At 44.6% G+C, this 13,457-nt stretch overlaps 1 protein-coding gene across 6 annotated transcripts in view; it reads right to left on the minus strand.

Annotated features, from left to right (window-relative positions):
• Nucleotides 1-13,457, minus strand: part of PIK3CD (phosphatidylinositol-4,5-bisphosphate 3-kinase catalytic subunit delta) — a 47,132-nt gene that overhangs the window by 25,895 nt on the left and 7,780 nt on the right. For 2 of the 6 annotated variants that reach the window (XM_083628552.1, XM_083628550.1), the window contains exons 2-4: nt 6,889-7,052; nt 1,754-1,982; nt 375-607 (exon numbers count right to left, since the gene is read on the minus strand). In XM_083628552.1, the coding sequence (XP_083484678.1) occupies nt 375-607; nt 1,754-1,982; nt 6,889-7,029 (603 nt within the window). In that variant the 5' untranslated portion in view covers nt 7,030-7,052. Of the gene's footprint in view, nt 1-374; nt 608-1,753; nt 1,983-6,888; nt 7,053-11,381; nt 11,404-12,458; nt 12,957-13,457 lie in introns of those variants that run through there. The other 4 variants (XR_014551618.1, XM_083628549.1, XM_083628548.1 and 1 more) reach the window with 4 other exon arrangements.

Genomic DNA, 13,457 nt, shown 5'->3' on the forward strand with positions numbered 1-13,457 from the left:
GATAATAATAAAACTGACTTATGCCATTATGCAAGACAGACTCCATCTAGGTCAGTGTTATCTATGCTAATCTATAGATTCCATACAGGGAGTCTCTCCCAGCCCAACCTGGAGATGCTGGGGATTGAACCTGGGACCTTCTGCATGCAAAAACAGATGCCTGACCACGTATGACATAGGAAGCACATTTTCCTCACTGTTTACGCCTTGCTTCCCCCCCCTCTCTGTTTCCTCTTATGCCAAATCTTATACTGTAAGCTCTTTGAGGGCAGAGATCTGTCCTCGTGCAAACTGCAAAAGCTGCATGCATACGAGTATTTATTTTTTTTAAAGTAAAAAAAAGTTGCTCAGATTGAAAAGGCTTGTGGATTTACCCCTCCAGACTCGAATTTGACATTGACAAAGATGTTCTTGTTGGGGACTTGGAGGGGGCTCTTTCTTCCGAGACTGCTGGACGAGGGTTCAAGTTGCACAGGGAAGCTATACTCCATCCAGGCTTTCCAGCTCAGCTGCTGCCGCCTGGTCACTCTCTCCTCACAGAACTGGTGCATTTTGGTGCGGAAATCATTCACTTCTGGGTCGGACAAGGCATCAAACTCGTGGAGGCCTGACAATAGTAAATCCCAAGATATATATATTTTTAAATAAAACCAATAATAATAGTTTTTTGAGTGTGGGGGATGCCATCTGTGGTGTAGAACCAGGCAACGCCATCACTCTAATATAAGAATGGCATCTTTTAAATATTTCTCAACTTTAAGTTTCCAGTCCTTATGAAAGCATTGGGGGGGGTGCTTAAAAATGGATGGCCAGCACCCATAGAAGAGTCATAAACTGAAATGATTTTGGAATTGGAATTCTTAGAGTTCTAAGTTGTTGTTCTTGTAAATATTTTTTATTTCATTTCATAATGTATATAAAACGAAGACCAATTATAACAACAGATGAAAACTAAAAGAGGAAAACAAACTACAAAGCAGGCATGCAGAATGAGTTAATATGTTGTTTTTAAGCTTTGCAGGGGGTCTGCTTCCACTGCCCTAACCCCTCTGTTTTCAGACAAATCATAGAATTGGAAAAAGGTTCAGAAAGGGGTAACCAAAACAACGGATGGGATGGAGCAACTTTTGAAAGTGCTCTCACATCGGTGTCTCCTAACACTCAGCCATACAGCTCACTGGGGGGGGGGGTCACCTTCTCTTGGCCTGAACTCCCTCACACGGTTGTTGTGAAGATTAAACTATACAGTGATACCTCGGGTTACAGGCGCTTCAGGTTACAGACTCCGCTACCCCAGAAATAGGACCTCGGGTTAAGAACTTTGCTTCAGGAGGAGAACAGAAATTGTGCAGCGGCAGCGGGAGGCCCCATTAGCTAAAGTGGTGCTTCAAGTTAAGAACAGTTTCGGGTTAAGAACAGACCTCCAGAACGAATTAGCTGATGGGAGTCCAAAACACTAGGGGCTGATGGGATTTGAATGCCCTGGCACCAGTTGCTGATGGGATTTGAAGGCCCTGGCACCAGGGGCTGATGGGATTTGAATGCCCTGGCACCAAGGGCTGATGGGATTTGAAGGCCCTGGCACCAGGGGCTGATGGGATTTGAAGGCCCTGGCACCAAGGGCTGATGGGATTTGAAGGCCCTGGCACCAGGGGCTGATGGGAGTCATAGTCCAAACCACCTGGAAGGCGGCAGGCAGAGCAAGGCTGGGTTAATCCAACCCCAGTTACCACCCCTCAAGGTTGGGCCTCACCTTTGCCGATGAGGAGACTGATCTGAGAGTTGATCAGCTTCTTAGCTCGGTCGCCTTCACGGGCCACAAGCCGCAGGACCGGCAGGAAGGGCTGGACATCACAGAGCCTCCGCTGCTCGTCCTCCAACTCCTGCTGCTCGGCTGTCTGGTTGACACAGGTGAAGACGTAGGACTCTGGGCCGCTGAGCATGTGGAAGAGGGGCTCAAACTGAGCATGGTGCCAGACCATCTGAAACACAGGGAGAGGAGGAGATGCTTTATTCTGGGATCAGAATATCTGGCCCTCTAGAGCCAGGACTCCCCACACCAACCTGCTGCCCTCGAGGGCTGTTCTGGGCTGCAACTCCCCACCAGCCACAGTCAGCACATGTTGTTGGAATCCAACAACATTTGGAGGGCAACAGATACTCTATTCCTGCTTTACAAACTTTCTTAAAAAAGAAAATAAATAGTTCCCATTTCTTTGCACTGGGTTGTATTGAACATTAGTCCTACTCAGAGGAGTTAGCATGACTAACTTAATCTCAACAGGCTTGCTCTGAATAGGACAAGCACTGGATCCAACCCTTTATTTCCATTTTTTGTTTTCTTTTTTTAAAAAATAAATAAATAGCAATTGTTAGGCTGCCTCTGGTGTTCACACACATAAAACGAATAATCAGCAGGTTTGATATTTATGCTAATCACAAAAAATAGAGCATTTTTTTGCACCTCTAAGGAAGGAAATGCTTTTAAAATACTAATGTGACTGAACAATTAAACAAGTCTCTGGGTGAAAAGAAATCTGTTCTCAGCCGTTAAAATAGATCAAATCACTTCCAGCCTCACTTCTTTCTATCATGACCACAATCTAACCTAATTAGAGCTGTCATCAAATTTTTATTTTTTTTAAAAACTTAGTCACGTTTGTAGTGTATTTGTGCGTCTCTGTATAAATCAGATGCTGTGTTTCGTTGTTTGCTCTTCATTTTTGGATTGCAAAGACCTTTGGATCTGAGCCGTACGATTTGTATGGTAAAGCAGTTGGCAATTTGTACTCAGATCCTTGGTATTCAAAGTCCACTGAAGTTAGTATTCTTTTGACATTACGGTGCTTTTTCTAGGGGGGACGCAGGGTACGCATGCCCCCTAAACATTTTGTGAATCTAAGTTTGGCCTCATTGAGGGGCAGTAGTTCAATATGAGTAGGAAAATGAGAGTACCCCTAAAAGAATTTTTAAGGGGAAAAAGAACTGTATACACCTTATTCCCTCCCCCTCGCTTGCTCCCATCTGCACTATACATTTAAAGCACTATGACACCACTTTAAACACTCATGGCTTCCCCAAAGAATACTGGGAGCTGTAGTTGGCAAGACAGACCCCCCCTATTCCCCTCACAGAGTGGCTTAACAACCTATACCCCTTTCCCAGGGAACTCTGGGAACTGTAGTTCTATGAGGGGAATGGGACCTCCTAACAAATCTCAGCACCCTTAACAAACTACAGTTCCCAGGATTCTTTGTGGAGGAAGCCATGGCTGTTTGGAGTGGTATGATGCTGCTTCAAATGCATAGTGCAGATGAGGCCCTCGTTTGAGTTCCCCATCAACATCTGAACCTAAGATGGGAGTCCAATCAAGGCAGCTAGCCGAGTTCAAGTTTGTTCACAGGGTGAATTCTGGGGAAAGGGATGGGAAACACTTAAATGATGAACTAGGAATCCTCTGTGTTTAAAGCAAGTCTACCGCTGAGACTTTCCCTTATGATATACGAAGTTGCCTTATATTGAGCCAACAGTTAAGACCCACAGATAGAAACATACTTGAAACGTGCTTCAAAAAACCCCCATAAAAATAAGGCAATGAAGAATTATACTACAGAACAACTACTTATACATTGTTTGTATTCTGAAGTACATTACAGATCACAGAATCATAGGATTGTAAGGTTGGAAGGGATCCCCAAGGGTCATCTAGTGCAACCTCCTGCAATGCAAGAATCTTTTGCCCAGCGTGGGGTTCAAACCCACAACCCTGTGATTAAGAGTCTCATGCTCTACCAGCTCATTCATCTATCTATCTATCACTATACATTATATACATTATAAATATATTGATATTTTTATATAATTTATATTTCTGTGGGCCTTATTCCTGGTTGTGTTTGTTACATAAGGAACATGACGACACATATTGTACATTATACCAAGTAGGACCATTTATCCGTCTAGTTCACTACCGTCTACACTGGCTGCTCTCTGGGCTTTCAGGTAGGAGACACTCCCAGCTGCCAGGGATTGAACCTTCTATGTGCAAAGTAGATGCACTGACACTGAGCTGAAACCTTTCCCTTAAGACCTAGAAAGCTGTCTTATACTGAGTTAGACAACTGGTCCCTTGAGCTCAATATTACCCACACTGGGTGGCAGCAGTTCTCCAGGATTTCAGGCACAAGGACCTTCCCAGCCCCACTTAGAGATGCTGGTGAATTTAACCTGGGGCCTTTTACGTACTACATACTCATCCAGACTGCTCCATCCCATTACTCTACATGCAAGCACACGGCAGTGTTTAAAACATCCTAGCATTTTCACTGTTGCAAAATAAATGCATTGCTTTCCATTTCTCTGGCGTGCCTTATATCATTCCTGTAATGTGCTTTGATTGTGTGTGGTTGGGTCAGAAATGCAGAGGACACAACCTTGATGGCAGAAAGTGAGGAGGAATTAAAGAACCTTTTAATGAGGGTGAAAGAGGAGAGCGCAAAATATGGTCTGAAGCTCAATATCAAAAAAACTAAGATCATGGCCACTGGTCCCATCACCTCCTGGCAAATAGAAGGGGAAGAAATGGAGGCAGTGAGAGATTTTACTTTCTTGGGCTCCATGATCACTGCAGATGGTGACAGCAGTCACAAAATTAAAAGATGCCTGCTTCTTGGGAGAAAAGCGATGACAAACCTAGACAGCATCTTAAAAAGCAGAGACATCACCTTGCTGACAAAGGTCCATATAGTTAAAGCTATGGTTTTCCCAGTAGTGATGTATGGAAGTGAGAGCTGGACCATAAAGAAGGCTGATCGCCGAAGAATTGATACTTTTGAATTATGGTGCTGGAGGAGACTCTTGAGAGTCCCATGGACTGCAAGAAGATCAAACCGATCCATTCTGAAGGAAATCAGCCCTGAGTGCTCACTGGAAGGACAGATCGTGAAGCTGAGGCTCCAATACTTTGGCCACCTCATGAGAAAAGAAGACTTCCTGGAAAAGACCCTGATGTTGGGAAAGATTGAGGGCATAAGGAGAAGGGGACGACAGAGGACGAGATGGTTGGACCGTGTTCTCGAAGCTACGAACATGAGTTTGACCAAGCTGCGGGAAGCAGTGGAAGACAGGAGTGCCTGGTGTGCTCTGGTCCATGGGGTCACAAAGAGTCAGACACGACTAAACAACAAAATTGCGTAAAACCGGTGGCACGAGGAAAGAAAGAATTCCTCTCCATTCAAACAATGCCAAGTGTTCTTTCTCCTGCACAGAACATTGTTCACGAAACATACCTTTGGACAATGCCCAGATTCTGGGAAAGAACTGCCTATGTTGTTTTGTTTGCAGGCGCTTCTGAAAACAACAGATGTATAAACATAGGAAGCCTTATGACTTCCAGAGCTTTGCGTCATGTGACAGTGGACCTTTGCTGTGGTTTTAATTTTGTTAGCTTAACCAATAATGTCGGGGGAACTTCAGGCCAGGGGGTGGGGAGCCGGCCCTCAAAGCCTCTCTTATCTGGCCCTCAGAACTCTCTCCAAACCACACCACCTCTCCTGAGGCCACACCTTCCCTGGTCCTTCTTTATTGCACTCTGAGCATCTTGCCTGCCTGGAACGTGTCCTTGGAATATGGTAAAGTTAAGCCAAATCGCCACCAAGTTGCTTTAATTTGTCCCCTGAGTAAGTTGCAGTTTTGTAGCAATTTTTCACCATGGCAACATGACACATTTCATGATAACAACGCACAATGGTGCTCCCACCTCATGAATCTTTCTGGTGCCTCTCCATAGCTAGCCAGGCCACTGGTACCCGAAATCAGGATCATACTCCTGAAATTTTTGCCCTGTCCTGTAAACTAATTCAAATGCACTAACTGAGGTATCACAGCAAGTTTTTGACGTAAAAGTCCTGGGGGTGAGGGAATCAAATAAACCGCTTGGATTGTTTTTTAATGACAGAGAAACAGGTAGGTAAGTAAAACTAAATGTGGGCATTTCCTGGAATAGATGAGGTCTTAGATGCACCTGCCAAGATGCAATCTTGGATCTTTTAAGAAGGGGAAGTGCAATCTCACCTCGAACAGGTCAACTGCCACTTCCTTTATTTGATAAACAGAGAGTGACTTTCTGCTTTGCCCAGGTTGCACTTCAGCTCCTGTAACAAAACGGCCGGCTGCTAAGCTCCAAGGCTAGGGAAATACAAGGATTTCTGCCTTTGATGCTGGCTGCTGGGAGGGTCTGAAAGGTGCATACAGTTCTCTGCAAGGGCCAGAAGGTGGACAGGGAACCATTCTCAAATAAGAGCACTGCATTCCCTTCTGGGCAGCTTTCCAGGGGCCGCATTCCGATGGTGGGAGGGGTCAGAGGGGAAAGTAGGTAGGGCAATGAATGCAAATTTCATCTCTGTATAGTAGACTACACACAGAGAGAAATCTGTCTCTATCCTCCGTCCACGAAAGCAAGCAAGAGGCATGCTCATAGTTCAATGACCTATCCTAGCTGGACATAATAAATAATAATAATAATAATAATAATAATAATAATAATAATAATAATTGAAGTAGTACTAGTAGCAGCAGCAGCAGTAGTACCCTGCCCATCTGACTAGGTGAGGAGGGAGCAGGGCAGGGCTGTTGAGAGGTGTGTCTTGGGAGAGAGTCCAGGGGGCCAAACGGAGAAGCTTGGAGGGCCACATTTGGCCCTTGGGTGAATATGTTGTTAGTTCTTTTCACTAACAACATTTTAGCTTCATGGAATTTTTCCAGCCCTGGCTTGGGATGCATCAGAGAACCTCGGGACCTTGCACAATCTCTTGCTTACAGAAAACATGTGGAATGAGTTTGGCAACTCCTTTGTGATGGAGAAAGATAAAAAGAGAAAGAGCTGAGTACCTGTTTGATGGTGTTAAGACTTGCATTGCAGGAAATGGAGAGGGTCAAGTAAATGCCAGTGGGTAAGAGGAAGTCGACTTGAATGCTCTGGTTCGCTTCTTTGGACCAAAATTCTACAGGGCAAGCAATCCCAGGGGGCATCCTGCTCCGGTCTCAGCTACAACCTGCCACCAAGGAGAAGCAGAGAGGACAAGTTAAACTTATGTATCTGTAAGGTCTCAAGACAGATAGAAATGTGGTGGTTTTCAGTTTTGCCCCCAAACAGGCTAAAACTAGCTAGGGGTTTATAAACAAAGAATTTAGCACCTGGATCATCTTTTCGTCTTTCCTGAAAAGCAAGTTTGCTGTCCTTATGAGAAGGAACACAATCCTAAGGACTAGAAACTTAACCACAAAAAGAGAGCGCAAAATAATACCAAGAAGTTTGGGAGGCTGGATTTGCCACCTGATCATTAGCCGGAAATTAATGCTAATAAAAATATCACCAGGATCGTGGCAGTTGTTGAGAGATGTCCTATTTTTTCTGGACCCATGAGTAGTAAAGGGAAGTCACTGGTTACCTAGCACACCCAAATTCAAACTTCCACCTCCACCCCACCATAATTATTGGAAGGAGGTCTCCCTTTCAGTTGGAATGGGATGGATGCAATAATAGTTATGCCTCTCTGCAAGTTTCCAATGCTGAATTCTGAAAGGTAATAATATAAAGGTACCATGTCTCAAAAAGATTAGCCATCTTGCACCCTTTCCCAAGAGAGCTACTCGAGAGGCAGAGATTCAGCAGGTGAGGTTTCTTCCCAGTACAGCATCTCCATGTAAATCCTGACAGTGCCAGGTGCTGACTTTCTAACCACAATATACCTGATAAAGGACTAGGAGGCACCAGAACCTTCTGGGAAAGAGTTGGGTGTGTGTGTGTCTGTGTGAAGCAACATCCCACCCCACCCCAAATAATGCAGCTTGCAGGACCCTTGGGTGCCATTTGTCAGTCTTCACCACTTTTGCATGACAGCCCCTCAGAGCGTATGTGCCATTTCCTCATCTGTTGCTAAGCTGGGTGCAAAAATTCCCAGAAATGCAGACTGTGGTTCTTGCTTTTTTAAAAAAAATAAAAAGTATTATCTGTTGAGCCCTTTTGGCCAAGATGCAGCCACCACAACCCACACATTCAACTTCCTAGGAAGGGAAGGAAATATAAGCATGGGGGGTGTGGGTGCTGAGTGGTGGGGCGGGGTGGGGGCGGGGGCTCAGTAGAGGAAATAGAGAAGAGGCTTCACTGACACCCTCCCTGCCCTCTGCAGCCGGGACACACACATCAAACCCCAGACATGTTTACAAGATGAGCTTTGGCATGCCAGAAGCATTTATGACTGTTGCTTGTTTTGAGTTACAGATGCGTAAGCTGAGCCAGGGATGACTCGGCGGGGGTGAGCGGCCGAGGGGGGGGGGGAGGGACAAACACACATTTGATGCCGCCCCAGGAGACTCCAGCTGTATTTGAAATATATTAGTGCAGGGTGAGAGGTGGGGTGAAAGTTAGCAGTTCCTGCTCACATCACATCACCTGAAATGACACATTTAAGGCACATGATACTCCCCCAACAACGAAGAATCCTGGGAACTGTCGTCTACTCCCACACAGACCTGCAATTCGCAGCCCTTTTAGTAAATTGTGGTTCCCAGGATTCTTTGGGAACTACTTTACCCCCCCCCCAGAGCTACAATTCTGAGAGCCTTTAACAAACAAAGGTGGCCAGGATTCTTTGGGGAAACCGTTCTTGGGAACCATAGCTTACTTCTATGGAACTACAATTCCCAGCACCCTTAGCAAACTGCAGTTTCCAGAATTATCTTGAGGGGTGTCATGTGCTTTCAATGTGCATTAAATGTGTTTTTAAATGTGGATGCCAACTAAGCATGACCACTGATCTATCTACCCTGGATTCGCCTGCTCTGACTGGCAGCAAATTTCCAGAGTCTCAGACAGAGAGGATTTTTTCCCTGTCACCTGACAACAAAACAATGCTTTTATTTTCCACATTTTCTATCACATTTTCAGTAGAGGAAAGTGGCAGTCTAGTTCCGGGATGGGCAACCTGCGGCCCTCTAGGCGTAGTTGGGCTCCCAACTCCCACCAGCCAATGGTTAGAGATGGTTAGAGCAAACTGAAAACAGCTAGAGGACCACTGGTTCCTCACCCCTTTGATAAGGACTGAATTTAGGACTTCTCACATGCTCCCCAAACATGTCCATCACTGAACTCAGGTGGAACAACACTAGATGTAGGTGGAACAATGGTAAGGCAGCTTCCTATGTTCCTAACTCAGAATATTATTTATCTTAAAATTGTTACAGCTCATCTTTCCAATGCTGACAAAACATCCAAAGGCAGCCAATGCCACAGAAAATATACTGCACAATGAAAATTCAAAATAGCTCTGCTTTGGAGCATGTCGTCCAAATGATTGGGGGGGGCGGTGGTGGGTCAGACGGGTGCGGAATCAGATGTTCCCTCCTGACAGTAGAGTTTGTGCCGAACACTGAGTAACAAGCAGAATGTAATGCTGTTTGGGGTCACTTGAGATTTTTTAAATAAAAAAAACAGACCAGGTCGTTTCCAAGCAGAGTCCACAGCCATCAATAAAATCAGTCCAGACAGTGCCTGTTCTCAGTTAAGTTCCCGTTTCCCAGCACAGGCAAGATTGCCAACAACAGTTGCTGAGAAACAGGAGTTCTTGACACAGCAAGCAAATACTTTCCTTGTCCTGCCCCCCCAAACCCCCGCAGGGAGAGATGTTTTGTTCTGGCAGCGCATGGAGCTAAAGGCCAGTGCTGGTGACGTCGTAGCTGTGACATCATGAGTCCATGGCTGCTGACCTCCCATTCCATTTCTGGAATCTTATGCCACATTCCTGCATTTTTCTCTTCGACCTTCAGAGGGGGTGAATCCAGCTTACCCCCCCCACACACACAACAGACCCCAGGAGCAAAGCTAGTTTACCAGCCAGCCCTGTCCATCTACAGGTCACAGAGGCAGAAATACTACTCTGCTAGCTAAGTGAGCAAATTATCATTCCCCTTGATAACGCAGTAGCCCTACACTAAGTGCTTTGTTATTACAAATCTGACTTGCCAAGCACTTACAATGCCAGGCAAACTTGCACTTAGGATAGAAAACAACAACAACAACACATGAAACGAAAACCTCTACAGGCCGCACTGGGGGGTGGGGGGGAGACATCTGCAAAGATGAGGCATTTATTTGCCAGGGGTATTTTCAGAGCATAACAGGAAGAGGATGACTTAATAAAGCTGCGAGGAGACCAATATAATGCATGTTTGTATATACTGATACGTAACTCAAAGGAAAATGAAACATTTTCCAACAGCCCAACACTGCCCATGTTTCACAAGCTTTCCCCACCCCCTGTAATAAAGAGGACTTGAACCTTAGAAATGTAAGCCCTCTTATAAATAAATACATACAGTGGTACCTCGGTTTAAGAACTTAATTCGTTCTGGAGGTCTGTTCTTAACCTGAAACTGTTCTTAACCTGAGCTCCCACTTTAGCTAATGGGGCCTCCCACCGCCGCGTGATTTCTGTTCTCATCCTGAAGCAAAGTTCTTAACCTGAGGTACTATTTCTGGGTTAGAGGAGTCTGTAACCTGAAGCATCTGTACCCCAAGGTACCACTATACTGAAATTCTCAGAATACCGAATCTTGCACAGGAGTGCGGATTAGCTTTGTCAAGCTTCTCTCTATAGCAATGAGGACTAAAGTCTTATAAATGCATGCCCCTTTAAAATAAAGAAATGAGAAGATTCGCAGAATACCAGATCTTGCACCAAAATAGGGATTGGCTTCAAGGCTGAGATAAACAAACCAGTACGGACCCGAACCGTGGTGTTATTTATTTCTTGCCTGGGTTAAAACTGAATAGCATGGCATATAATACTTCTGCTCCCCCCCCCCGTAAAAATCAAAGTAAAACTATTTTCAGAACATGTCATACTTCAAAAGGTTGAGGAGAAAGAAGCAAACAGTTGGCCCCACAATGAAGATTAACAACCCCATAGCTCTTGAGCTTCAGAGAGCTCAGCATCCTTAAAAAAATATCAAGTCTGCTCCATACAAAGACATACACACCCCAGCAGTAAGACCACTCCTCCCCTCTCCCCATAACACTAAAGCAACAATATCTACCACCCCAACTGCAAAATTGACATCCTTTATTTCAGACGTCTAAGCCCCAATTTTAACATTTTATATACCGGTACTTTGCAACAGTCCTCCAGCTTTTCAGATCAGGGCTAAATCTTTAGCCAAACATGATTTCGGGCACCCACTTTTTAATCCGATAATATAAGTGTGCCTGCTGAGGTTATCCACCTTAGGTCAGGATGCTGAGATGCAGGCAAATATTATTATCATTATTTTAATTTGTTTTTATTGAAAGTTTTTCATGGATAATAAAGGTACCTATAACTCACAATGTTCTGACACAGAGCCCTTGCATCTCTCATGGCCAAATCTGAAATGTTTAATGGCGCACAGAAACAGAAGGTCCCCCAGCATCTCCAGTTAAAATAAATCAGGCAGCAATATAAAACTGTGTGAAAAAAACAAGAACAGTATAAACAGTACAATGAGAATTATTGGAAGACTCGTTTTGTCAGAAGTATTTTTTAAGTGTTTATTTAAGTATTAATTAGGAAGATTAAGTGTTTTTATGCACATAAATCTGCTTTTTCTTCTTTCTTCTTTTCTTAATTGTTTTTTCTTTAATTTTTTTGTAGTATGAGATTGTAAATTCTTTGTATATGTGTGTAATTTAAATTAATAAAGATTATTTAAAATAAAATAAAATAAAATAAAATAAATCAGGCAGCATCTGCTGGGAAAGTCCTCTACCGGAACACCAGGCTGAATAAACAGTTTGAGTTGGTAGAAGACAGTGTTCTAAGGGCACTCTGAACATGCTCAGAGGCACTGTGCTCAAGGTCTTATACGTGCACATAGCAACCGTTAGAAACTAATCTAGATTTCCATTCACCTCCATTTTACATTTACCCCTCTGGGTAACAGGACACACAATTCCCAAGGGCTGAAATTCTGCCCAGAAAAGGCCCCCCCCCCTTCAAAAAAGGAAAATAAAGAGCATCGCAGAGAAAAACAAGCATCATGTGCTACTAAATTGGGAGGACTGGAATGGGGTGGAATTCAAAGTCAGGATAAAAGTCAGAGGGTTGCATCCCTGCTAGGTTTTACTCACGAGTACACCCATTCAAAAGTATTGCGCCTGGGCTAGCCTTGCCCATTAATCTCAAAGGGTCTACTCTGAGTAAGGGCTGGATACAACCCAGAATAAACCAAGCGTTGCCGCCTGCTACGATCCATCTCAGAGTATGGAAATTCATGAGCCTAAACGAGCCGAGCCCATTAACTTCAATGGGTCTACTCCGAGTAGGACCAGCTGCTGGAGAAGACTCTGGATCCCTGGGAGGGCAGAGGCTGACATACAGTGTCAAATCTTTATTCATGATGCGCCCACCACCCCTTCTACTGACCTGAGGATAGCATCCATGATCCCTTCCCCGGCAGGAAAGCAAGCGGATCTCTTGACCGGCGCCGACTGAAAATATAAATAAAAATGAACTGAACTGAACTGAAAAAAATAAAATAAAATAAACCTTGCCAGGGAGAATCTGGAGAACGCCGGCCTAGGAAGTCTTCGGCGCCCCCCTCCTTCTCGAAGGCTGGGCTTGGCGCTATCCAAGGGACCGTTTGCAAAGTCTCTGCGGCAACAGGAAGCGTTTGCCGACAACTTTTTCTCGCAGGCAGCACGCACAAAAGCAACAGGGTCAGCCTTCCTCAACCGGCTACCTTCCAGATGGTTCTGGACTACAACTCCCATCAACCCTCAAGCCCAGGCAACCACCCCGGCCCGAACAGCCTCCAAGGGCAGCCCCACACAGGACGCCCTGCGGCATTGCCATCGCTTCTTGAATTTGCACCCTGCCTTCCCTCCTCAAGGAGCGCAGGGCGGCAAAGAGATGCAACGTCTGAAAACGGAAGCAAAGTCCTAAAGCGGTTAAAACATTAGGAAAAGCATTACGTATTACACTTAAAAAACGTCTTTCACTTAAAAACATTCTTCCATATTATTGCTGCTGTTTTATCCAGAGTTCCGAGTGATTCAGGATTTCTGAAGAGTCGATTTAAACATCTGATTTTTCTCTGCCAATATTTATTTTTTTAAAAAAAACTTTATGCACAATTTTAGCTGTTAAACATGTTCAATGCAGCAAACTGAGCATCAGTGGCCTTTTAGATATATCTCGTAGGGCTTTTAACAAAATATTGCAATGTGGAGTCCTCTTGTTCATGGTTCCAGCCGGACAACGCCCCCTTTTTCAGAATACTCCATTCCACCCCCCTATACGAAGGGTTGCCAGTCCAGTGCCTATGACCACCATGGGGCCCACAAGGTGTCCCGGACTCTCAGATTTAACTGGAAAACTAAAAAGATCCATAATCATGAGCAGTAGAACATACCCTCAGGTATC

The sequence above is a fragment of the Podarcis filfolensis genome (assembly GCF_964270895.1).
Source record: "Podarcis filfolensis genome assembly, chromosome: 8".
Classification (NCBI taxonomy): Eukaryota; Metazoa; Chordata; class Lepidosauria; order Squamata; family Lacertidae; genus Podarcis; species Podarcis filfolensis.